The sequence below is a fragment of the Malus sylvestris genome, chromosome 10 (assembly GCF_916048215.2).
Source record: "Malus sylvestris chromosome 10, drMalSylv7.2, whole genome shotgun sequence".
Classification (NCBI taxonomy): domain Eukaryota; kingdom Viridiplantae; phylum Streptophyta; class Magnoliopsida; order Rosales; family Rosaceae; genus Malus; species Malus sylvestris.
In genome coordinates this window covers 28922691-28948764 of record NC_062269.1, presented here as the reverse complement: position 1 = coordinate 28948764, position 26074 = coordinate 28922691, and the positions used below count along the sequence as shown (strand labels likewise).

The window sequence follows — 26074 nt, the reverse complement described above, 5'->3', positions numbered from 1 at the left end:
CCCATTAAATGACAAACTTGACCATTGATTTTGAAAATATAAGGGCTTGATCCATTGTTAATTGAGTTATCTACTTTGGCTCTCATTGAAGTGAATGCAAACATTGAGTTATAAGTTCTAATATTTTCTCAAAATGATAATTTTTTTTTGCCCTTTAGTTGGATCAAGTAAGTAATCTAAAAATGGCGATGCTGGTTTTGGATTTGAAAACTGAATTTTGTGAAAACAGGTAGATCATTTTTACATTTTGGTTTAAGAGACTCTTTTAGCCAAAAATAAGCACCGCAATGAACACACTTATAACTTTTATCTCCTAAGTCCGCATATTCTTTAACAACTCTTATATAAAAGAATACACAAAAAAGAGAGAAGAAAAACAAAATGAGCATAATATTATTTAGGCAATTAGAAAATTGAAATTCATGATAAATCAAATTAATAGATGCATGAATTAAAAACTGAGATTTTCTATTCTTTTGAAAAAATGCTTGACCCTTCTTCATAAGATTACTATTATGATCATCAAGGGTTTGTTGAGTGTTGTGTGTAGATTGGTCTAATACATTGACAACATTTTTTCCCTTTTTTATCTCTTAAGAGACCCTTTTTTTTTTCCAACAAAAGTCATGCAATGTGATTCATTGATATTGGAAGAATTTATGTTTTCAACATCTTGTTGAACAGAAGATGTGCTAGCACCATCTTGGTAGTTAATGACTGAGTTTTGCTGAATAATTGGACTACTCTTAGATGAGAAAACATTGACACAATTTTGTATACAACTTATTCTGCACACTCTTTTAAATTGTCTGTCATATTCAGATAAAACATTGGATTGATTATCGACAAACTATTTTTGGTTTTCTGTCATTTGCAAGTCTTTTTGACATGATGGTATCAAATTGGAATACGAATTTGAAAACAAATTAGTGCAAACCACGTTGGAAAAAAGCCAAAAAAAAAAAAGTATCAATAAACATATAATGCGAAGATTAAACAAATGTATACCATATATAATATAATGATTAAAAAGAATAGATCTCTCAAACTTTAAAATGCGACTGGAAAATAAAAGTAAAAAAAAAAAAAAAATTTTAAATTTTAAAAAAAAATTAAAACTAAATAATTCAAAATTTAAAATTGCTCACCTTAAACAATTATTACAATGAACAATAGAATTTAGTTCAGCAACAAATGGCAAGAAAGAAAATATAAAACAAATAATAAATAGAATTTAAAAAAAATTAAAAATTAACAAAGTAATAAGATAACTACATTCTTATTTCTTATAATGCAATTGTGAAACTATGCAGCAATGCACCATGCAACAACAACAACAACAAAACCTTTTCCCATTAAGTGGGGTCGGCTATATGAATCCTAGAACGCCATTGCGCTCGGTTTTGTGTCATGTCCTCCGTTAGATCCAAGTACTCTAAGTCTTTTCTTAGGGTCTCTTCCAAAGTTTTCCTAGGTCTTCCTCTACCCCTTCGGCCCTGAACCTCTGTCCCGTGGTCACATCTTCGAACCGAAGCGTCAGTAGGCCTTCTTTGCACATGTCCAAACCACCGTAACCGATTTTCTCTCCTCTTTCCTTCAATTTCGGCTACTCCTACTTTACCTCGGATATCCTCATTCCTAATCTTATCCTTTATCGTGTGCCCACACATCCAACGAAGCATCCTCATCTCCACTACACCTACGTGTTGATGCTTCACCGTCCAACATTCTATGTCATACAGCATTGCCGGCCTTATTGCCGTCCTATAAAATTTTCCCTTGAGCTTCAGTGGCCTACGACGGTCACACAACACGCCGGATGCACTATTCCACTTCATCCATCCAGCTTGTATTCTATGGGTGAGATCTCCATCAAATTCTCCATTCTTTTGCAAGATAGATCCTAGGTAGCGAAAACGGTCGCTTTTTGGTATTTCCTGATCTCCGATCCTCACCCCTAACTCATTTTGGCCTCCGTTTGCACTGAACTTGCACTCCATATATTCTGTCTTTGATCGGCTTAGGCGAGGACCTTTAGATTCCAACACTTCTCTCCAAAGGTTAAGCTTCGCGTTTACCCCTTCCTGCGTTTCATCTATCAACACTATATCGTTTGCGAAAAGCATACACCAAAGAATATCATCTTAAATATTAAGTTTGTGATCTTCGCTAGATTGCTCCGGTCATTAGTGTGGATAAGTATGTAAATGGATAGAGACAGGAAGCAAACACAAGATGTACGTGGTTCACCCAGATTGGCTACGTCCACGGAGTAAAGGAGTTCTCATTAATTGTGAAGGGTTTACACAGTATATAGGTTCAAGCTCTCCTTTAGTGAGTACAAGTGAATGATTTAGTACAAATGACATTAGGAAATATTGTGGAAGAATGATCTCGTAATCACGAAACTTTTAAGTACCGAAGTGTGGTATCGTCTTCACTTGCCTTATCTGTCTCATAGGTAGATGTGGCATCTTCTTTGGAAGTACTCTTCCTCCCTCCAGGGGTGGTATCTTTAACTGGTGGAGATGCACAAGGTAATGTATCAATTTCACTTGACGCTTACTTGTAGTTTCAGGCTTGGTCAAGCGCGATACAAACCATGTAGTAGGAGTCCCCCAAGTCGCCGAGCTAGGGGATCTGCTAAAAGAGGTGACAGACAAGGTAAGCAATCAGAGCTCCAAGCAATCAGTCCCAGATCAGAAGTTTGATTTCTAGTTCTGGCTGATTGTTATCCTTCTCCTTATCTTGCAGGTAGCATGAAGGATAAAGAGAAGAAAAGGAGAAAATGTGATATGAGATACTTTTGCTTTTGAAGAAGTAACTTTCCACAGGCTTATTCTTGAACTGGGCTGGAGGGTTTTCTTGTTTCCGCCAGAGTATAAGGTCGACTGAAGAATTTGAGGGTCAAAACAAGTCCATCAAATCTAGAGTACGTTCGACCCTGCTGATATGGGATACTTTTGCTGTTGACAAAGTAGTGGATGTATCGGCACGTGTTCTGTTGCGCTTGTCTCCACATGCTTCATTGTATCTTTCTCACTTGCCCTATTTGTTCCTCAGGCAGATGTGGTATCTTCTCGGGAAGCATAAGATGTTGAAAATGAGTACTCGAGAGCAATGAGGTTCCAGGCAGTCAGTTCCGGACTGGAAGCTTGATTCCAAGTGCTGACTGATTGCTCTCTTTCTCATTGTCTTGCAGGTAAGAACAAGGCCAAAGGAAAAGACAGGGAAAAAGCATGATATGGGATACTCTTGCTTTTAACCCTGATGATATGAGATAGTCTTGCTCTAGTGTAGCTTGTTTGCAGAGGTATTCTCGGGGGGAAAGAAAGCTGAGTATTTCGAGAGGCTTCGTTGGGAGTGCCCTCTCAGGTATGAGGAAGGGTTGAGCATTTTTGCAGGTCTGCCTGTCCGTTGAGGATGGAGGTCGACATATATAGGAGTCTCCCTAACAAGGAGTAATACTATTCTTTTACCCTGCTTGGTCATAGCACGGTAGTGGGAGCTGCCAGCTTCATGTGTTTTAACTCTGTCAGAGCACTTTGAAAAAGTGGTCTGTGATATCTGGAAAGCTGATGTTACGTGTGAAGATTACAGACAAGCTTTATCCAAGGAGATCTGGCTCTCAAAGTTGAGAAAGCGGTGTGAGGATTACAGACAAGCTTTATCTAAGGGGCTCTCGAAGTTGAGAAAACGGTGCCTCTTCGATTTTTGAACAAGCAATCCTGTCGGGGATCTGTCTCTCCAGATTCGGAGAACGGTGCCTCTTTGATTTTTGAGAAAGCAATCCTGCTAGGAGTCTGGCTCTCGAGATTCGGAGAGCGGTGTCTCGTCGCTTTTTGAGAAAGTAATCATGTTGGGAGTCTGGCTCTCGAGATTCGGAGGACGGTGCCTCTTCGATCTTGAAGCAAGCAATCTTGTTGGGAGTGTTTTCTCGAATGTGAGTAAAGGTTAGGCCTGTTTGCTAGTCTACCTTGCCACGGAGCACAGAGGTTGACCCACAGGGACTTTCCAATTATCCAGCAATGGTCCTGTTCCTTTACCCTTGTGGGTAATAATATGGTAGCTAGACCTTCAAAATTTATGTGTCTAAACTTTGTTAGTGTTGTTGCTTTGCTATTCTTTTACCCTTCTTGGTCATAGCGATGTAATGGGAGCTGCAAGCTTCACGTGTCTAAACTTTGTCAGAGATTTTTGGCAAAGTTATCTGTGGTACCCGTGAGCTGATGTTGCGTGTGGAAAGTAAATGATTGAACAGTAACATTCACGTGCTTTCTACTTCACTATAAATCTTCGACAGAATGCCCGTAATTTCCGCAAAGTTGAGTGTGCATGTGACAGGTGCTGACAAGGCTGAAAAAGCAGGTGCCTCTTCGATTTCTGAGATCGGCCCTCGTGGTCTCTGAGCAGCCCAGCTTTTGAGAAAGCAAGCGCCTATTCGATTTCTGCGATCGACCTTCGTGGTCTTTGAGCAGCCCAGCTTTTGAGAAAGCAAACGCCTCTTCGATTCCTGAGATCGGCCCTCGTGGTCTCTGAGCAGCCTAGCTTTTGAGAAAGCAAACGCCTTTTCGATTTCTGAGCAGGCGCCTCTTCAATTTCTGAAGCTCCATCGAGTGCGGATTTTTATAGAATCTGGTATTAAGTTCCAAAGCACACTTGAATCTCCACCAGTAGAAGCTCCCTTCTTGCATTTCTAAGATCTTGATTTGTCCGACCTCTTTTCTCTTCAACACCTTTGAAAATGTCTAGCCCCTCCGACCGTCGTTTTGACTTGAACCTTGTTGAAGAGGCAGCCACGCCTTCTCCAGACAACATATGGCGCCCATCCTTCTTATCCCCTACTGGTCCTCTTACCGTTGGGGATTCCGTGATGAAGAATGATATGACCGTTGCGGTGGTGGCCAAGAACCTTCTCACTCCCAAAGATAACAGACTACTTTCCAAACGGTCTGATGAGTTGGCTGTTAAGGATTCTCTGGCTCTCAGTGTTCAGTGTGCAGGTTCTGTGTCTAATATGGCCCAACGCCTATTTGCTCGAACCCGCCAAGTTGAATCATTGGCGGCTGAAGTGATGAGTCTCAAACAGGAGATTAGAGGGCTCAAACATGAGAATAAACAGTTGCACCGGCTCGCTCATGACTATGCTACAAACATGAAGAGGAAGCTTGACCAGATGAAGGAATCTGATGGTCAGATTTTACATGATCATCAGAGGTTTGTGGGTTTGTTCCAAAGGCATTTATTGCCTTCGTCTTCTGGGGCTGTACCGCGTAATGAAGCTCCAAATGATCAACCTCTGATGCCTCCTCCTTCTAGGGTGCTGTCCAGTACTGAGGCTCTGAATGATCCCCCTCCGGTGCCTTCTCTTTCTGGGGCTCTGCCGACTGTTGAGACTTCTCCTAAGCAACCTTTGTGAAGTCTCCCTCTTGTTTGTTTATTTTGACTCGTGTATATATACATATTTGTAACTTCTTAGAGATATCAATAAATAAGCTTTGTTTCATTTCAACGTATTGTGTTAAATACACCAAAGCCTTCTTCACTAAGTTCTTTGAATTTTTCTTTGTAAGAATGTTTATTCTCACAATAATTATATGTAGGTAATATGCATAAATCAATTTAAAAAACGTTTGTGGAATTATCAATTTTATATATATATATATATATATATATATATATATATAATATAAACGATAGAAAGGAAAAGACCCACTCACCTAAGGTCCACGCTACGACTCCCTATAATGAATATCGAGATGTCACGAACCAATGTCGCCTAGAACAATTATCAAATCACGTTTCAGAGTTCTTACCGATAGAATACATAATTTACAGAAAAACACATCCTTACGTAATTCACTCCGGAAGATCTGCAACACGGATTTCCGATCCGTTACTTCCAAAAATTTACATTATGTTCCTAGAACCACGTTAATATTGCATTATGATCCAACGGTCGAATCTCCGCCAATTGCCAAAATCAAGTGGCGGTCAACATTTTATTTTATGAACTTACAAATCCAATTTGGGAAGATCCGTAAGGCGGCTTCCCGATCCGTAAGGCGGCTTCCCGATCCGTAAGTTTCTATGGTTCTCAAATATTACATACTATAATGTATTAAAGTTTGGTGACACTCCAACGATCGGATTGTCGATTTACACTTTTACCAAATAACGTGACGTAGAGAATTTAGGTTCCAACCATCAACCTAAGTCATACAGTTACCAAGATTGAACTCAGGCATCTAATTTAGCCTAAGAATGACATCGACGGCCCCCTGGCCACGCGCTGCCGCACGTGCCGCCGTGGGTGGCTGTTCTGCCGTCCCGACTCGCAAGAAAATCCAATTATTTCTAAAATTTACCAAATTTTATAGAAATGAAGATCTCAATGAGTAGAACAAGTTTTATACCTGTGGCTAAGTCCAATTTAGCCGGGAAATGCTCCAATTTCACTCAAACCCGCCGGAAACCCTAAGATAGGTGTTCTTCGATTCAACTTCCTCGATGTTACAACACATCTACAACTGCTTGGGTCTTGATCCTGGGTCCAAGAGGAATTGATTAAGGGTGGTGGTGGGTGGTCAAACTCGCCGGATCGAAGGAATCACCGTCGAACACCTCTGGTGCTCCGGTGATGTTCTTTGCGTTTTTGGGAAATTGGCCGGATTTTGACCGGTTTGGGTGTGCGGGTGCACTGCCCGACAGGAAGGTTTCGTTTTTTTTCCCCTTCTCCCTTCCTGATTGGTTCTCCTTTTCCTCTCTTAAAATTGATCGGTTACCACTCCCACATGGTGAGAGTTTGAATTAATCTATAACTAAACTTTAAATAATCAATTTCAAATGTCTGTAACTATACCGATATAATCCGGACTCGGAAACGGCTTTCGCCTATGCATTTGTACCAATGAGTACTACACAAATGCTCTAAGTGAATAAATCATATGTTTCTCTACACGTTGATCAATGAAAGTCAAAACCTTCACCCTTAGAATATTTTCGTAAATTCATTCTTTTAAAATTTATAAAATCGTAGAACTAGGGACGGGTTTTCACAACCCTAACCTAAAAGACCAAAATTTCCCAAGATGAAAAATGCAATTAGATGGAACAACCAGACACATATGCCGGAAAAAAAGCAGAAAACATTCCAAATAAAAAACCCACACATCTTAATCGAAAAGGGTTTCCAAGATTGCACAAAGAAACCCTAAAATTGATAGACTAGTATTTCTTGAAACAAAAAATGCAATCAGATTAAACAACGATGCTAAAAACATGAAAAAAAAAATTAGGAAAGAACTAATTAAAAACGCAAAGATTTTAATTTTACACCAATCGATCTACAAAATTTCTTCCTAATCAAAGAAAAGAGAAAAAGAATAAAATAGACAAACCACCTGAAACACCGCAATCAGTCACAAAAACCACCTTTTTCAGATGGCAGACGATCAACATAAACAGATAAGCAAGGAAACACAAAGATCGAACAGGGAGAAAAGCAGAGAAACAGAGAGCAGGCGAAAGAGAAATGCAACGAAAGAAAATGAGGGAGGGTTTGAGCACCTTTCCGTATGTGGACTCACTCCATCGAGGGGCAAAATCGCCAATTCATGTAGCATCTTTTAAAAGGCTGAAAACCGTGCATTAGATTAGGGGCAAAACCGGAACGGCATTGTTAATAAACAGTGGTTTTCCCACCGGCTTTTAGTATAGGTATAATTTAAAAGAGGTTGTCACATGGTTATTCTCTTTAAATGTCATTCACATATCTTATGTTTTCTTTTCTGGTTTTTCCACTTAATTGTACGAACTCGACATTGTTTCCAACTTAAATATTTCAATATCAAAAATCTAGTATTTAATCACAAAAACCCTAGCGTTATTAACTATCGAACCACTTGTACATTGTATTTTCTTTTTTCAAGTTTCGAACATGGTATTTTATATTCTTCAACACTTGCACACGAATCATCCTCCAAAAAGCTTCAAACTTATGATTCTACAGAAACAATCAGATAACCCAAATAAAATTTCCAGTACCTTGATTTTGACTACTTTATTACTTTTTATTAACTGTTTTCATCGACGTTGTCCCTTGAACTATTCTGATTATATCCAACTTACTCTTGATATTATTAATGGAGAATCCTAGCTTATACTCACTCATGACAAATAATAACTTCCTTTTGGTAAGTATATATACTTATCGAGATCAAAATCCAACATTTCGAAACATGTATATTAAACGATGCAGGTCAACAAAAAACACCATCAGCTCAGGTTGCAACCCTGAGATGGCAGCCCATCCTTTGTTCGTGGGGCATAAACTGCCAATTTCCTTAATTAAGGTTGTGCCATTCCCGTATGGACCATGCACACAAATTAACTACACATGCGGTGAAGAGACGTGTGTTGCAACCCTAAACCTGAAACCAGCCAGCACTGGGTCTCTGACTATGCAGCCAGCCTTGCCTGACATAGAGACACAATTCATAAATGTGTTGTATCATTATTTCTCATGCTTTGGTTTGATTATGGTATATGATGAGTTTTTCTCCTTCATTTCCTTGGATTTTGCAAACTTTTCAAATGATGTGGCTGTCCACATCAGATATCACCTAAGGTGGTATAAAATATGGTATAAAAACATGGTATGAATAACATTACTCTTTATTTATTAAAAAGCGAACATGCAAAAAATGTATGAATAACATGTTTGGATATATTGTTAGCAAGATATTAACAAAATGTCTCCTTGGTCTGCAATCAAGTGCTCTACCACTGAGCTACGAACCCTTTGGTTATCGAAGAAATATCAATGATTCTTCATCCTTTTATCTAAGAACGGACATCTGTTCCATAGCTGAACTATTCTCCATAATTACCCAAGCGTTTATTTTTGGTAGAAAAAATGAGTTAAATCCTATCAAAATCGAAAAGAAAACGAGAAAGGAGATCGAGGCCCAAAGCAAAATACAGGCTCCCTACGATGGCCCTTGTACAAAAGTCTGAAGCCCCATAAGTCCATAGCTTTTTGCAGGTTAATGCTTTGCCTCTGTGGCTTGTGTTCTCCTCAGTCCAACTGCCAAAAGCCTCAAACCAATGGCAGCGAAAAAAACCCAGTTTCTGTTTTCACTTTTCATCCGTCAATGAATCACAAAGAACCTGAATCTAACAGTCAAAATCCCAAACCAGTAAAAGAACACAAAGGAAGGCGGAGGAAGCAAGCGAAGTGAGATAGGCCAAAAAGCCAAGCAAAAAGCTCCAAGAAAGCCGGAAGCCACAGACAGAGAGAGACAGAGAGAGAGAGACAGCAACAACAGCAATGGCAGTCTCATATAATCTCACCAATTTCGCATCCATTTCTCTAAATTCCCCTCGCATTCTTTCGTCTGCAAACAAGTCATCCATTTGCTGTGTTCCCTTCAACAACAGTTACAGTCCGGGAGGTAGCTCGAGCACCAACCTTTCCAGCGTCCATGGCGGCTCGAGACGATGGAGACCCATGTCGGTTCAGGCCATGGCTTCCTCCTCCTTCGGTTCCCGGCTCGAAGAGAGCGTTAAGAAGACGGTGGATGAGAACCCTGTTGTCGTCTATTCCAAAACTTGGTGTTCGTGAGTGCATCTTATCAAATCTCCTTTGCTATTAAATTTCGTAAATTTGCAATTTGGGTGTTGTTTTTGCTGTAAATTTGGTTTCTTTTTGAGAAATTTGACTTGGGTTTTTTTTCTGGAAATTGTGTTTGAAGGTACTCTTCTGAGGTGAAATCGTTATTCAAAAGGCTTGGTGTGGAGCCGATCGTGATTGAATTGGATGAACTGGGTATGAATTTTTTACTATCCATTACATGGCAATGCTTGAGTTTGCAGTTGAGTCCGTAGATTTAATGTAAATTGTTAATAGAGCTTCAGTTTTCTGTGCTTGACAATGTGGTAGCATATTTGGAATGTAAATTTAATGGTAGGCCAGCTGATTATGTATACAATGTGTGAATAGTGGATAGTTTCAAGAGCAACTTGTCAAGCTCTATTCACCTTTCGAAACAGAAAGGTTCCGGGAATGTCCTCACATTTCTAGGGATTTCAGGATGATCGAAAATAATGTTTCTGGAATCAAGAAAATAAGTGTGCTTTTATACACAAAATTCCCGCACCCGTAGCGTTCGTGATCGGCCTACTCAACTGTGTATCGATCGAAAGGCAGGGTGGCACAGCCCCCAACCAAGGGAGCGGTATGGCCCCCCTTATTCCCGACATGCTATAGTGCCCCCCGGTGGGTAGGAGCAGGGTCCAGACGCGACACCTCTTATCATTATCATCTACCGCCCTTTCTTTCCTCCCGGCTATTCACGCATGAAGATCGTCGTATATATGCTTGACTTCGGTTGCCGGTGCTATAGGTAGGAGTACATTATGGCAGGATCAGTCACCCGGGCAAACCAACCCTCCTCCAAGAAGAATTGTGCTATGACAGACCCCGAAGAGTGCAGGTTGGTGGACAGGGTACGGCTAGAAGTTTACTGAGAAGCGTGGAGCTTGCTGCCCGGTGGTGATTGAAATCAAAAATGACCTCCAATCTTAAACCCGGGAAACCATTCGCTACTGCTCCTCATACATCCGCTTTGATCTTACCTTATTGCTTTCCTGTAGTGGTTTTTGTCGAAGAGTCATTGTTTGATTCCATCGCTGAATTTGAATGCTATTTCTCTTCTACAGGTCCCCAAGGACCACAGCTGCAAAAGGTATTGGAGAGGCTTACAGGACAACATACCGTCCCTAATGTTTTTATCGGTAAGCAGCTCTGTATAACCTAAAACATCTCAAACATGTTATGTTCTGCTCAATTGACAACCTGATCTCCCACCCACATCGATATTCATATGATGGATCCAAGGGCGGATCCCTGTTTAGGCTACTCTAGGCTGCAGCTCTGGGTAGCTTAAAACAAATATTTCTTTTATATAGTATCTCGACATGATGTTTATTGCAATTTTGTACAAGTTAAGTTGTCCTTAATACTTATTATACATTGTAGTTCATTAGTTTGTCATTAATAAGTGCAACGGTAAATTAAAAAAATGTGGGAATCCCCCATTGTTATGAAGAACGTAATCTTTGATGAACAAATTGTTTATCTTCCCTGACAAACCTAGAAGTATAGTCTTGTGGATGTTATCCGTTTGTAATTTGGGGTAGGCTTTTTTATTTCTATTTAAAGTTTGAATGTTAACCAAAACGTGAATTACTGAATCCTGTTTCCATTCTTTTCTCAAACACTCAATCTTCTTTTTTGACATTCTTTTCTCCAAATTCAATTTCAAGGTTGTATTCCCTTCGTTGTTCTCTTTTGAAACACTAATCTCATCCTCCAAGGCTACAAACAAAAGTAAGTAACGACTAATAAAACCTCCTCAAACTCTCTTTTTCACTCTTTTGTTGTTTCTGAGCAATTGCCAGAATAGAAATGAAACTCCTTAGGTTCTTTTAACAGTTTGGAGATGCCTAGAGTCGATGCTTGTAAATTTGTGCCCCTGTTAATGGTCAACAGTGTAAAGGCGTAAGTCAGACAACTAACAGTTTATATCTTCAGAAGCTGTTAAATGTAAATCTCAAAATGGTTAACATTTTCAAGTTCAGGCAATTTAGTAAACTGCTATTAGAAAAGAAAATTTTGTTTGTTAGATTTTGACTTCATAGTTATTCCTTCCTCGGCATAATTTCTCAACAGTGGCTTCATTCAGTGATAGACATTATCTGAAGAAAAATATTACCAACTAATGTGCTCGAACACATTATAAGTTTGTCATATTGCAATTTCTATTATTGATCTTATTGGGTGTTTTATTATAATAAAAGCTCACACTTCTTTTCCTTTCCATGCAGGTGGGAAACACATTGGGGGTTGTACAGGTATGATACTCCTACATGAACGTTTCGTCTTTCATGGCACTGGTCTTTAGCAAAATAATTTATAATTTTTTTAGTTTAAAAGTAAGTGGGAAGTTTAGGGTTGAATTCCATGTGACAGTACGTGATCATAGACTCTTAAAAACATAGAAGACCAATGTGATAAGAAAGTAAAAAACACAGGCAAATATGTAGAGTAAAGAATTCCACTTTTTGAGTCAACAGCTGTTTATCTTCATGTTGGCCGTGCTGGCTAGTTATAAAATCTCCCGTGACAAAGTGAAAACCTTAAAAGAGAACAAAGTTGAACAAAGGGAAAATATATTAAGGTCTAATGTTGCTCATACTTCTGATATGCAGATACTGTGAAGTTATACCGAAAAGGTGAACTTGAAACTTTGCTCTCAGAAGCGAGTGCTAAAAATACACAAAGCTAAGCCCCACAACCCAGCATGCATTCACTCACAAAGCCGGATCTCCTTGCAATCTCTGATTATTTGAAAGAACAGAAGCACGATTTCTACCTCTACAAATTTCACTGATCAGAGAAAAATATATTGTGAGTGTTAATTCATTTTCATAAAACCTTTATGATTTGACAGTTAATGAAGGGTTTATGAAGCTTATGCAGAGTTTCAAAGGTACACAGATGTGGTTGAAACTATTGACGTTTGGAACTGGGAAGCTATTGCTTTTTGTATTTTTTGTTTTTATATCCGATACAACTCCTTAATTTTTAACCTTTATTCGTGTTTGGTTCACATGCTGTGCTTCAAAATTTTAAGACTTGGATGTCAACATGTTGCTGGCTTCGTGTACATCTCTCTTAGGCGTTTAAAATAGGCTAACAGATGACTTGGATCAGGATGATTTTCTATTATCACAGGAACTTCCTTGAAATTTTTAATCTATGCCTCCAAGCGTGGGACGCTATCGACTTCCAGCACTTGAACACCAGCTGCTTCTTCCTTGGCCTCAAGCCAGAATGCTATCCATCCAAAAGATAAGTCCATCATTCCTATCTCATTTCCGTTAACAAAAAATAAAAAATAAAAACTTCTTCTCACCAAGGCCACGCTCTTCTAAGATTCTCAGATGTTCTTGGGCATCTTTAGCTGCTCTTGCTTGCTCTTCTCCAGCGCCTTTGTAGAAATCCACAAAAGTTTGCCTTCTGAATTACTCAAAAGAAAACTAGTCAGTGAAGCCATCATAGTATATCAGTCTGAGAATCTCTAGGCAAGAAAACAGCTTGTTATTAGTTCATCCAAGTTATGTCCAACGAGGTTAGAGTTAGGGAGGTAGGATTACCTTGTCATCTCCAAACTTTGTCCAAAACCGAGCCACGGCCCTTGCATGTGATGAAATTGGGATTCCACCGTAAAACCAATTGGTAATATGGAGAGTAGCCCAAGACCATATAAGCACATAGAAAACCTTGTCCCTCACCGATGTGGGACGACTCTTAACACGCCCCCGCACTTTTGGTGGATTTTCAAGCCTACACGTTGATAACAACTGGGTGACGTAAAGAGCGTGTGGCCGTTTGGCTTCACACGAGGACAATCCGCTATGATACTACGATGAAATTAAGATTCCGCCATAAAACCAATTGGTGATATGGAGAGTAGCCCAAGACCATATAAGCACATAGAAAACATTGTCCCTCACCGATGTGGGACAACTCTCAACACGTCCCTACACATGTGGCGGATTTTCAAGTCAACACGTGGACAACAACTGAGTGACATGGAGCACGTGTGGCCGTTGGGCTTCACACGTGAACAACCTTGCTTTGATACCATGATGAAATTGGGGTTTCACCATAAAACCAATTGGCAATATGGAGAGTAGCCCAAGACCATATAAGCACATAGCAAACTTTGTTCCTCACCGATGTGGGACAACTCTCAACAACATGAGGGTCATTTGGCAGCAGAGGGTTCGGCGGCCATGCCCCTTCAATGTACTAGAGAATAACAATGGACTCTCCAATAGTTTCTCCTCCTTGGGCAATCACCGGAACCTTTTTATGCACCGGGTTAAGCGAAGAAGCAAATCTTCGCTCTTGTTAAAAATGTTGTCTTATTGCATATTTGATTTCCTTGAGATTCAGAGCGCATATAACCCGTAAGCATACCTTCACTTCCTCCATATTCTTTTTACTAGTGTTTATCTTCTTGCTCTAGCTGGTTGGATGCGGTTCTAACTTGCATTGGCTCCAACCAATCTGTAAAGGAGGTTAGGTGGAGATTACTAATTATAATATGCCATCTTATTTGACCTTAAAGTAATATTTCATACAAATCTACTCCTTAGTCTTCAAATTGTATATTTTTAACTTCTTTGGATGACGTTTTAGGATGAAACCTAGCCATCCTCTTACTTTTTGGTAGCGTTTGTTGGAGAAAAACTTTCGAATCCATGTTTCATAAAGCAATGTCTGGCTCTCTCTTCACGTACAATGATAGCGTGTAAGTTCTTCACCGTTTCAGAAAATAAGAAAAGAAAATAAAGTTCGGGAGCAAGCGACTGCGTCTTTTAATATTTTTTTTGCATTTGTGCCACTGCGTCCTTTTGTGCATTGTTTTCCACCTTCATTTTCCTTCTCTCTTTGGTTTGCTACTTTATCTCTTCGTTTCCGCAGAAATATAAACACATCCCACTAAGTTGCTGAAAATATATGCAAAAGTTGAACTTCAAGAGCTTTTATTTTCTGGGAATTATTGAACAATTAAAATACAGAAATGATAGCATTGTGATGTTCATGGTTTTGCTAAAGCAATAATCATTGCTCTTCGGCTTTTGAAAAACGTCAACAGTGCAGTGCGATCAGGAAGGTTCTCTTTGATTGTGGGAACCTCCCTGAACCTTTGAATCCATGCCTGCAAGCGAGGAAAGCGATCAGCTTCAAACACTTTAACCCCAGCTACTTCCTCCCAGACTTCCAGCCAGCAAGCTATCCACCCGAACGCCAAATCGACCAATCCAATCTCTTCGCCGCCGAAGAACTTCTTGTTTCCCAGGCCATGCTCTTCCAAGATTTTAAGATTTTCCTGCGATTCTTTGACAGCCTTAACTTGTTCTTCTCCAGTGACAAAAAAGAAGCCGCGGAAAGCTCGGTCCTAGGTTGGACAAAACATATGTCAGTTGGCGTTCACATAAAAAGGTTATGTTTCTAGACAATCTTGTCATTTTATGTTATCATCGATCATTAATCTCGATAACATATTCAAACACAACATAATATGTCAAACAGTCTGACTGCACAAAATTTACCTTGTCCTCTCCGAACTTTGCCCAGAACCGAGCTTCGGCTCTGAGATGAGGGTCTTTGGGAAGCAAGGGATTATGTGGCCATGCTTCATCAATGTACTCAAGAATGACAATGGATTCTGCAACTGGTTTTCCATTGTGAACGAAAACTGGAATCTTCTTATGTACTGGGTTGTACTTGAGAAGCTCATCACTCTTGTTGAATAACACATCCTCTTCTACATTTTCAAACTCTACACCCTTGAGTTTTAGAGCCCATATAACCCTTTGAACAAAGGGACTAGGCCAGGCTCCTAGTAGTTTCACTTCTGCCATTTTTCTTATCTTGTGTTGTGTTTCCTAGATGTATTTATAATTATGCCATCAACCGACTTGGTGGAGATACAAGGTCATAATTTTAAGGGAATATTGGCTTTTCTCACATAAGCTATGATATTTGGGCGATAGAGTCAAGAGTCAACAACAGAGACAATTCAAGGTGCATTGTACGTTAGCAATGATGTCACATTCACTTATTTTTCTCACCTAGATATTGTTAATAAAAGCCATTTAATAGTGCCACTTAATTAGAAAGAAAAGGGGTGTGCTATCCACACACAATTTTTTACTTCTCACACACCCTTTGTTAATTTTTGTCCGTTGATCTTCTTCAATTCATCTAATCCGACGGTCGAAAACCCAAAAGGTGTGGGAGAAGTAAAAAAGGGTGTGTGGATATCACACCCCAAAGAAAATTATGCACACGCGGAGTCAGCATGAGTTCATTGATTGTCCTTAACTTCAAGAATTCAAAAACCTTATGTATATTTGTATGTATATTGTATTTGATCATGTAAACATTTATGGAAACTAAATTACAACCTACTCCCCCTACTTCTTCTCCTCTTTTTTTTTATCCTCCCTGTCTTCCTTTCATCTCTTCTTGTGTGCAACTCTATTGTGCGCAACAAACAAGTCTTGACAGTCTTCAACAATACTCAACAGTTTTCTGTAGCCAATCTTGACAAACCTCTACATATCACAGTAGTAGTTGATGTATACTGGCATAAGCCTTGATACGTTTCTACCAAGTGCTCAACAAAAATGGTTCAATAAAGATTTTTCTGATCAAAAAATCATGACTCATCATTTAAAAATCCTGGCTTACCATGCATATATTGTACATTTCAAAGAAGTGTGCTATGGTAAATCATTTCATGGTTTGGTGTACGATTTCTGATAGTCAATGGTTGTGGGGGGTTATAATGCATTAAATGTTGAATTAGTGGCCAAATGGCCAAAAGCACATAATAAAAAATGAAAAAAAGGGAACGTCATTATAAGGAGATAAATAATTATGTTTGTTCAAAAGAAAGAAAGTGTTTGTAAAGCAATGATTATTCATTTACTTTTGATTTTTTATTGTGTGCTTTTGTATGGATGAAGTTATCATCCGAATGTGAGAGAGAGGAAGTGTGCACCATTTTCTGTTTTAGTAGCCCATCTTTGAGAGAGCAAAGGAAGCTGCAAAGAGCAGAAAAAGAAGAAGAATGTGCTCTTCTCTTTGGTTAGTAATCACCCATCAAGTTAGTTGTTGTTATAATAGCTTTGAGCTTTGTATAGAGAAGAAATTATTCATAATATTTCTTTCTCTATTCGTTTGTTTGGTGTGTGAGAGTTATTGGGTATATTGGGGTTTTGGGTTTTGAGCTTGCCAACACTTTGTAAACTCTCATTTGGTTGACAGTGGATTATTGGGTGAGCTCCTACTGCTCCGAGGATGTACTCTAGTTACACTGATTGTTGAGGAACCTCGTTAAAATCTTGGTGTCCTTTATATTTTGTTCTTGCATTCCATTTGATAAATTTCCTGTGGGTTAGCTTGAGTTGGTTCCAACGGGTTTTGTGTTATCCTAGCACAACATTAAAGAGATCAGGGTGAACGACTGAAAGTAGCAAAAATTTATTGGAAAATTTTATTTGAACTCATATAAACTCTTTCTACATCAAATTTAAATTTTAAATATGATGTTTTAATTATCCTATTGCATAATTACCATTACGTACAAAATAAAATTAACAATAAAAATAAGATTTATCAATAAACTCACACCTGATAATTAAAACATAACCATCACATAATTTTTCTTCTACACGGCACTCACACTTCATAGGTCAATCCAAACGAAACCAGAATCAGTTTCGCAGATCAACCAAATGAGTTTGAAGGAGAAGTTTGATGAATACATAAAGAAAGCGAAGATCCTTCCAGAGTCAACAAGCAATGAGAACAAGTTCATCACCTATGGGTTGTGTTTGCTCCCTAAATTCGCCATGGGCCTCGCAGGCATGTCGGGAATTTATTCGAACACGAGATTGGTGGGGTGCGGGCGTGCCACTACTATATGTCGCTAGTAGACGGATTTTGAATGATTGAGGTTGCACCTGAGTTCGACTTCTGACCAAGAGATTGTGCCATTGAGTGGGGGTGACTCAAATCAAGGTTCTTTGTTTGCCTTAAAAATAAGGACTTTACTTATATGGAGAGGTAGAACAATATGTAAATGACAAAGGAAAGTGAATGACTAATATTGTAGATTACTTGTAAATTAAATGACTGAGGATGAGTTGTACATGAAAACTACAAAGGAGATCGATACTGCAAGTGAGCAGCAGAGCTAATAAACTAGATAAAAAAAGGCTTTTGATGAAGGTTGATCCTGAAAAGGATGAAGGCTTGGTGCTGACTACAGCTTCGTATGCAAATCTGGTTTGAGCAGAGTTTGTGTATTTGTTTGTTTGATTGAGTGTCCATAATCCTTGTGCTTATGATCCTTTATATAGAGGTCTGGAAGAAACTCCCTGCTGAGGACATTGCACTTGACCGAAAGAAACTTGGGTAGCTTGCATTCCATTGCTTGGGCAGCTTGCATTTCATTGCCAACTTGCATGTAGAAACAATATTAAAAGGGGAACTTGCATCTCCACCACATGTTTTTAACACATGTCTCCTCCACTTGTAATAAACTAACAATTAAAAGAAGCAAGTTGCCTTCTTTCATATTATCATTGTCCGAAAGCTATCCCATCCACTTGCAATACATGCATGTATCTTGATTTAAACAAAGGCTTGACAAACCTCCACCACCCAAACAAATGGGAAAAACAATATTATAGTGCCAAACCCTTCCATTTGCAACCAAATATCTTTTCAAGTTAATTTTCTTGCACATTAATCCTCCAAATGCCATATTTTACCCAAATTGCCCAAATAAGTAAAAATGGGTATATTTTGAGTGCAAATAGAAGCCCCCCAAGTTTTACAAATTTGAGCAAAGTTTGTGAAATTTACGACTCCAATGCTGCCAGGATTGATATCGAAGGAAGAGACATGTCTACCTCTTCGGTCCTTCTGTCGTTGATAAATTTGGCAAGAGGAGCAAGACAATTGGTACTGCAACTAGCATTGGAAAGAATGTTTCTGTCTGGCTTGTATTCATTCTTGTGGATACCAAAAAACATGGGAGCAACCTCACTGGTTACATAGATAACAAACTAGACAAATGCCCGAAGTTGGGTAAACTGGAAAACATAGAAACAGATGAAGAAGAGAGAAACTTAGGCAACTATCCTTTTTATTCTTCTTTTTCTTTTTGCCTCTTTTCATATATAATATAATACATACATACATACATATATATATATATAAAAACCCATTCGGGCAAAGTGCCCAGATTCTTTTTCTTAACTCTTTTTCTATAATATAATATATATAAATATATATAGAGAGCCATTTTCGGGCAAAATGGAAGAAAGAGAGAGACAAGGTGACAAGGAGAAAGAAAGAAAGAAAAAAAAGAGAGAGAGAAATTAAAAAAAAAAAAGAAAAGGGGAGAAAGAGAGAGGTGCCCTTTCGGGCAAGAAAGGGACAAGAAAATAATAAAAAAAAAGAAAAAGAAAGCCAAACCCCTTTTACAATCCCTTGCACATGATGTTGGCAAGTGAGCTCTTTAAAAAATGGACGCATAGCATATCAACATCACATGACTCTGTTATGAAGATCCTTCATTAAATTGGACGCCAAGGAACTAAGCTTCTTCCCAGTCTCCCCAACGATATTCGTTAAGAAAGAGATATCATGTTATGCCTCGAAGGACAGTCGGTTGATTATGCCACTTGCAGTAAGAGATCAATGGCTAAATTATTTCCCCTAACAACAAATAGATCAACACCGGAGGTGGCTTGCAGAACCCAAGAACTTCTTCAAGGAATTTTTGAACATCAACATTAGCAGATCTGCTTTGGTCAAATGGTGAGGAAGAGATAGATTTTGCACTTGTGAATTTCTTCCTTGCTCCTGAATTTGAACTTTTTGAGGTATTTAAATTAGTTCTCTTGGGAAAGTCACTGTCTATTCCAAAATTCAAATTGAGATGCAAATGATGATCCAGCTGCTGAAGTACTGTTGGTTAAGAAAGGTACTGGCACTAGGACACCTGGATTTCCAGTTCCTGATCGTATAGGTTTTCATTTGTCTGTGCAGTAAGTTTGCGAGCACCAACCCCCCCTAGTCTTCACAATTTTCTTGTGCACAGTCGTTTTCCCGAAACTCATCGTTCTCAGCTGTTTAAGAGTTCACGAGTCTCAATTTGTAGATCTAACAAAGCTTGATATGAACGCCGAGACTGCAATGAACGGCCGAATCAATCGATGCAGAAAAAGATCCCATATGTAACTGATGCCCAAGTCTGGTTCTTTGCATTATAATCGAAACACATCTTGTTTTCTGACTTTGCCTTTGAGCCCAGGTCGGGCATTTGGGTGAGTTGCAAAAGTAAATTTCTGCACACCTCTTCCAACTAGTGGTGAGTTGAAGATGACGGCTGAAGTGTAATGGCTGGCTTTGAAGCTACAGCTGCTATGTTGGCTGCATGTTGGGAGGTAACGACAGGCGGCTGTGAGCTGCTGGTTGAATGCTGCATGTTGCAGCCAATGGAGCCAATGAGAGAGCATTTGCAATTTGTTTTGTCTTGTGAGAGTAGAATTCAAAACTTGTAAATCTGATGCAGATCCTTCCCAACCAGCCAAGACATAAAGGAACTTGAGATCAAATGCGCAAGCAGCCATAACATTTTTTTAAAAGTAAGCCACTCTTGTTGCGGGACGGTCCTTGCTCACTTTGAGATGATTTTTCTTTCTGGGAATTGGTCATCCTCTCTTGCATCCTTCTCCATATTCTGACCAAGATTACTTCACGATAACTGGGAAAATTAGATCTCATGACTACATGCTGTGGTAACCCATGGTGAAGTTTTGAGGGATCGAGATGGCTTGTGTCTCCTTCCACCGTTTTAGACACCTCAAGCAGTACAAAGTGAGGAGAATGGGCAGCAAAGTTAGATGCTCTTGTTGCGGTTGTTGTTGTAGTTGTTGGTATATCAACAATCTTCTGCTTTTCAGGGTCTGTTTCGGTTGGGGATGGATCTACTGAAGCTTCCACACTGATGATGCGGCAACAGCAAAAACATGAGAAGAGTTTATTGCAAACGCACTACCCGCAGAGAAACTGAGTCCTGATCCACGAATGAAGCTCAGACAAATGGCATTTGGAGAGGGATAACCAACAATTATCAAGGGACCATAACAAAGAGAGTGTGCAGGAAACAGAGCAACCAGCGCAGTATGTAACAAGAACACTTCATGTTTGCCAGATCGAATATGGGGCCCCACATTTGATTGAGAAGATATCATGTTTCTCGGGCAAAATTGTAGTTCCGTCGGGCCACAGCAACATAATTTTCTGTCGTCTTCCTCCAGCTTTCAAATTTCACATTTAGATGCAACTCCATTTTTCTATTTTCTCACCCATGAAAACTAGTCTCCAGTGATTAATAGTAGCCACATCAAAAGCTCTTATTGTAGCCTCCAATGGTAGTTGTTGAAGTAGCCCGACCCTTGGTTGTATGAGCTTGTGAGAGTTAGGGAGACATGCAGAGTCTGTTGGTGGTGAGCAGGGAAGACGTCATTCCCATCAGGCATGGTTATGGTTCCATCGGGCACCACCAGTCGGGTAAGATAGCCCCATGCTTTCTTGCAATAGCCATTGAGAAACAGATGACATGCTTTTCAGCAGGAAAGCCATAGTTTCGGCTTTTTATGAAACTCCTTATTCCATGAATTTGGGTACAGCCACTGGATGGTTTTCTAATTTCAACTTTTTGGGTTCGGGCTAAATACATCCATTAGATAAGAGAAAAGTGGAAAGAAGGGTAAAAATGGCTACTCACAAACTGCCCAACTCTTTATATTTTCTGGAAAGCTCCCCAGCAAGAAAACAAAAAAGGAAAGAAAGCAAGAAAGAAAAACAAAAGCAAGAACGCAAAGTGTTTTTGTGGTTTTTGGAAATTTTAATTTTTATATCTTTTCTTTGTGTTTTTCAAAACTATAATATAATATATATATATATATACCCACTCCGGCAAAGTATTTTAAGCAATATAAAACATAATATGTATATAATACAGCCCACAATCAGGCAAACTAGAAAGCAGCGGGAGAAAAGACAGGAAGAAAGAGAAAAGAAAAGGGGAAGAGGAAAAGAAAGAGAAAAGAAGAAAGGAACTGAGAGAAAATGCACAGAAGGATAACATAAGAGAGAGCCATTCGGGCAAGTTGGGTGAAGCCCTTTGGCTGCCCAGATGTTATTTTTCTCTTAACACTCAAATCTTTTTCTCTTTTTAAAATTGAGTGTAGAGAGATCGAATTCACCATTTAAATTGGCCATGCTATGTAGCTTGGGAACCATAGGAGGTGGCCATTCATGTTTGATCCCGAGCTTTGCCTTCCTTGAGATCTCGATATGGATAACATGCTTGTGTTGGCGGGGAAGAGTGTATGAGTTTTTTTTCTTCTTCTTCGGGCTCCATATGAGGTGTGAGTTTGAGCCCCCCGAGCGTTGATGTTTGGCCTACAACGGCTTGGTCTTCTATAATCATATCCATTTTCATGGATTTTTCATTGGGTGGGGCCATTGTTTGGCCTTCATCAATGTGTATGATTTGTTCTTCCTTGGTTGTAGTAGGGTGAGTGTGCTTTGTAAAGGGGATTTAACACATTTGATCTATCAACTTTCTCAAAGTTTCTCCAAAAGTTGTATAGCTTTCCTCCACCCTTTTAAAACACTTAGTCACCTATTCACCATACTCGATGCTTGCCACATGGAGTTTGGACACCTTCTCTAATTTACCCACATCCTCTTTGTAGAGCTTTTCATCGGGATGATCATGAGTTGGCATCTCATATATTGGCTCTATGTACTCATTGGAAGCATTTTGATACTCAAAGCCATTTGTTGGCCTATCATAGTATTCATGAATGTGATTGTCTTCAAAAGAATAATAACCTTCATCATAGCCATAAGTTGGCCAATCTTCAAGATTATTATTTATTTAATGGCCATTAGTTGGCCGACAATCATGTTCCATAGGACTTGAGTACTCTTCAGCCATGTACCCATAAATTGGCAACTCATAGGTTGGCTCTATGTGATAGCCATAGCTTGGGCGCTCTTCAACACCGCCATCCTCCTCATACTCCGAAAAAGCATATTGAGAAAAATCATGAAATAAGGATTGTTCATAATCTAACTCTATATAAGGATCCCACCGGCCGTGCCAAAATATGTTCGCTTCCTAAATTAGCCATGGGCTTCGCAGGCATGCCGGGAATTTATTCAAACACGAGATTGGTGGGGTGCGGGCGTGCCACTACTAGATGCCGCTAGTAGACGAATTTTGAATGATTAAGGTTGCACCTGAGTTCGACTTTTGACCAAGAGATTGCGCCATTGAGTGGGAGTGACTCAAATTAAGGTTCTTTGTTTGCCTTGAAAATAAGGATTTTACTTATATGGAGAGGTAGAACAATATGTAAATGACAAAGGAAAGTGAATGACTAATATTGTAGATTGCTTGTAAATTAAATGACTGAAGATGAGTTGTACATGAAAACTACAAAGGAGATCGATACTACAAGTGAGCAGCAGAGCTAATAAACTAGATAAAATAAGGCTTTTGATGAAGGTTGATCCTGAAAATGATGAAGGCTTGGTGCTGACTACAGCTTCGTATGCAAATCTAGCTTGAGCAGAGTTTGTGTATTTGTTTGTTTGATTGAGTGTCCATAATCCTTGTGCTTGTGATCCTTTATATAGAGGTCTGGAAGAAACCCCCCCTGCTGAGGACATTGCACTTGCCCAAAAGAAGCTTGAGCAGCTTGCATTCCATTGCTTGGGCAGCTTGCATTTCATTGCCAACTTGCATGTAGAAACAATATTAAAGGGGGAACTTGCATCTCCACCACATGTTTTTAGCACATGTCTCCTCCACTTGTAATAAACTAACAATTAAAAGAAGCAAGTTGGCTTCTTTCATATTATCATTGTCCGAAAGCTATCCCATCCACTTGCAATACATGCATGTATCTTGATTTAAACAAAGGCTTGACAAACCTCCACCACCCAAACAAATGGGAAAAACAATATTATAGTGCCAAACCCCTCCACTTGCAGCCAAATATCTTTCCAAGTTAGTTTTCTTGCACATTAATCCTCCAAATGCCATATTTTACCCAAATTACCCAAATAAGTAAAAATTGGTATATTTTGAGTGCAAACAGGTTGTACAAGCAAGCCATTGTTGGAGCTGTGAACACCAGCTGCCCGGGAATTTTCCATACAAGGGACAAAGCAAAGTCGGATGCATGAAAGGCTGTCGAATGGAAATCCAAGGACCATGGGCGACTACATCACAAAGTTGAAACTGCTGGAAGAAGCAGGAGCTTCTACTTGATTCAAAATAAATATTGTACTCTTTCGTACTGGTGTTATATCTAAATGTGTGCGAATGTAACATCTATGAGATACTTTTAGCATAATGGTTTTACTTTTAGTTGTTAAAAAAAATAAAAATCTTTCTCACGTTCTATTCAGACAAAAATTCTAAGACGCTCTCATAGAAAAAGCAAGCTTTGTTTAATGGATGGATGGTGATTTTGAAGTTTTGAATCCTTCAACTAAGGTACGAATTGATTTATGCACGAGAGGGTAGTTTAGAGAGGAGGGCTTGTTTGACAAGGTCACGGCAAAACAACCTGAAATTTATCGAGAGCAACGCTGGAGAGCGCCTCAAATCGGGTGATAGAGAATTTATCTCCCTTACCCTATTTTTTGACCCCACCTTCTCTCACACAATCCCCTCCTCCGTCTCTCGCACACAAGAATCAATCCAATAGACCAAGAGGAAAGTACACTTTCTTAGTCATAAGTTAAACAATATTCCTTATATCTGCCCTAGGAATTTTTTATTTATATGAACTGATGTCTCCCTATCACGAGAAAAAAACAATAGAAAGAGTAGGAAAATGAAGATCCTTAACTCCAATGGTATATGCAAATTTAACCGCAAGCAAGTTTTTATTTTCTGGGAATTAGTAAAGCAAAATACAGAAACGACACCATCCATATACTAATACTACCTTACAGGTAACAAAGAAATGACACTAGCAACACTTGCTAATATATATACTGTTCATGGCTGTGCTGAAGCGACAATTGTTGCCCTTCGGCCTTTGAAATAGTTCAAGAATGCCCTGCGATCACGATCAGGTAAGTTTTCTTTGATTGTTGGAGACTCCTTGAAACTTTGAATCCATGCATGCAAGCGAGGAAAGCTATCAGCTTCAAACACTTTAACACCCGCTGATTCCTCCAAGACTTCCAGCCACAAAGCTATCCACCCGAATGCCAAGTCGACCAATCCAATCTTGTCGCCGCCGAAGAACTTCTTGTTTCCCAGTCCATGCTCTTCCAAGATTTTAAGATTTTCCTGCGCTTCTTTTACCGCTTTCACTTGTTCTTCCCCAGTGGCAAAAAAGAATCCAAGAAAAGCTCGGTTCTATGGTGCACAAAACATTTTGGTTACTTTGGGTTTAAATAAAATGTTAAGTTGATAGACAATTGATACGTCATGTTATTACATCATCACCAATGTTGATAACATAGTTGAATAATATAATTAAAATCATATGCTCAATCATTGTGATGACATAATATGTTAAAACTGTCAAGAATAATTACCTTGTCCTCTCCAAACTTTGTCCAAAACCGAGCCTCGGCTCTTTGGTGAGGGTCTTTAGGAAGCAAGGGGTTGTGTGGCCATGCCTCTTCAATGTACTCAAGAATGACAATGGACTCAGCAGTTGCTTTCCCATCATGAACAAGAACAGGTACCTTCTTGTGCACTGGGTTGTACTTTAGAAGCTCATCACTCTTGTTGAATAACACATCCTCCTCTACATACTCATACTCCACACCCTTGAGCTTTAGTGCCCATATAACCCTATAAACATATGGACTAGGCCAGAGTCCTAGTAGTTTCACTTGTGCCATTTTTGTAATTTTTGTGTTGAGATTCCTGATTTGTTGTGCTGGGTTTCTAGATCTATTTATACCCCCACAATTAAATCGGCTGCTTGTGCTTCAAGCACATGGTTTTGGGAATTTAGGGAGGAATTGGCTTCTTTCACATAAAATATTATTGGAAGGTGCATGTGTACGTGAGTGCTTACACTTCTGCCATTTTTGTTATTTTCAATCAATTTTGCTGCTTGTGCTTCAAGTAAAGGGCTTTGCGAATTTAACGGGGAATTGGCTTCTTTCATCTAGAATATGCCAAAAAAACTTCAGTGGTACATTACACTTTAGTATGAAAAATGAATAGTTGAGATTGAAAATAAATATTTAATAATTTTAAAAATAAAATTTAAAAATGGCTAAACATTCGTAACACTAAGTGCTGCAGATAATTAAATCACATCATAAAATATAACATCCTTAGTTTATTTGGTCAAG

The 26074-nt window shown here is 39.1% G+C and overlaps 3 protein-coding genes and 1 pseudogene across 4 annotated transcripts; 1 reads left to right on the top strand and 3 right to left on the bottom strand.

The window, feature by feature from the left end:
- Positions 1-9101: 9101 nt before the first annotated feature.
- On the top strand, positions 9102-12674 carry LOC126587519 (glutaredoxin-C5, chloroplastic-like). 2 transcript variants are annotated; one of them, XM_050252595.1, is made up of 5 exons: positions 9117-9621; positions 9756-9829; positions 10723-10797; positions 11890-11916; positions 12274-12674. In XM_050252595.1, the coding sequence occupies exons 1-5, from the start codon at positions 9332-9334 to the stop codon at positions 12348-12350; spliced, it is 543 nt and encodes a 180-aa protein (XP_050108552.1). In that variant the 5' UTR covers positions 9117-9331; the 3' UTR covers positions 12351-12674. The 2 variants fall into 2 exon arrangements, with proteins under 2 accessions (XP_050108553.1, XP_050108552.1); XM_050252596.1 differs by lacking the exons at positions 11890-11916; positions 12274-12674 and having other exon boundaries at positions 9102-9621; positions 10407-10747.
- Positions 12675-14602: 1928 nt separating this feature from the next.
- LOC126587518 (glutathione transferase GST 23-like) lies at positions 14603-15527 on the bottom strand. The gene is made up of 2 exons (XM_050252594.1): positions 15190-15527; positions 14603-15035 (listed from the first exon to the last, which is right to left on the bottom strand). The coding sequence occupies exons 1-2, from the start codon at positions 15499-15501 to the stop codon at positions 14676-14678; spliced, it is 672 nt and encodes a 223-aa protein (XP_050108551.1). The 5' UTR covers positions 15502-15527; the 3' UTR covers positions 14603-14675.
- A 3557-nt stretch (positions 15528-19084) lies between these two features.
- LOC126584421 (probable ADP-ribosylation factor GTPase-activating protein AGD9) lies at positions 19085-20292 on the bottom strand (annotated as a pseudogene).
- A 4318-nt stretch (positions 20293-24610) lies between these two features.
- Positions 24611-25657, bottom strand: LOC126587517 (glutathione transferase GST 23-like). Its single transcript, XM_050252593.1, has 2 exons — positions 25301-25657; positions 24611-25118 (listed from the first exon to the last, which is right to left on the bottom strand). Exons 1-2 carry the CDS (start codon positions 25610-25612, stop codon positions 24753-24755), a joined length of 678 nt encoding a protein of 225 aa, XP_050108550.1. The 5' UTR covers positions 25613-25657; the 3' UTR covers positions 24611-24752.
- Between the last annotated feature and the right edge of the window lie 417 nt (positions 25658-26074).

Coding starts and splice junctions, on each gene's coding strand:
- LOC126587519 (XM_050252595.1), top strand. CDS start 9,332: ATGGCAGTCTCATATAATCTCACCAATTTCGCATCCATTTCTCTAAAT. Junction 9,830..10,722: donor GATTGAATTGGATGAACTGG/GTATGAATTTTT, acceptor TCTCTTCTACAG/GTCCCCAAGGACCACAGCTG. Junction 11,917..12,273: donor ACACATTGGGGGTTGTACAG/GTATGATACTCC, acceptor TCTGATATGCAG/ATACTGTGAAGTTATACCGA.
- LOC126587518 (XM_050252594.1), bottom strand. CDS start 15,501: ATGGCAGAAGTGAAACTACTAGGAGCCTGGCCTAGTCCCTTTGTTCAA. Junction 15,036..15,189: donor CAAAGTTCGGAGAGGACAAG/GTAAATTTTGTG, acceptor TGTCCAACCTAG/GACCGAGCTTTCCGCGGCTT.
- LOC126587517 (XM_050252593.1), bottom strand. CDS start 25,612: ATGGCACAAGTGAAACTACTAGGACTCTGGCCTAGTCCATATGTTTAT. Junction 25,119..25,300: donor CAAAGTTTGGAGAGGACAAG/GTAATTATTCTT, acceptor TGTGCACCATAG/AACCGAGCTTTTCTTGGATT.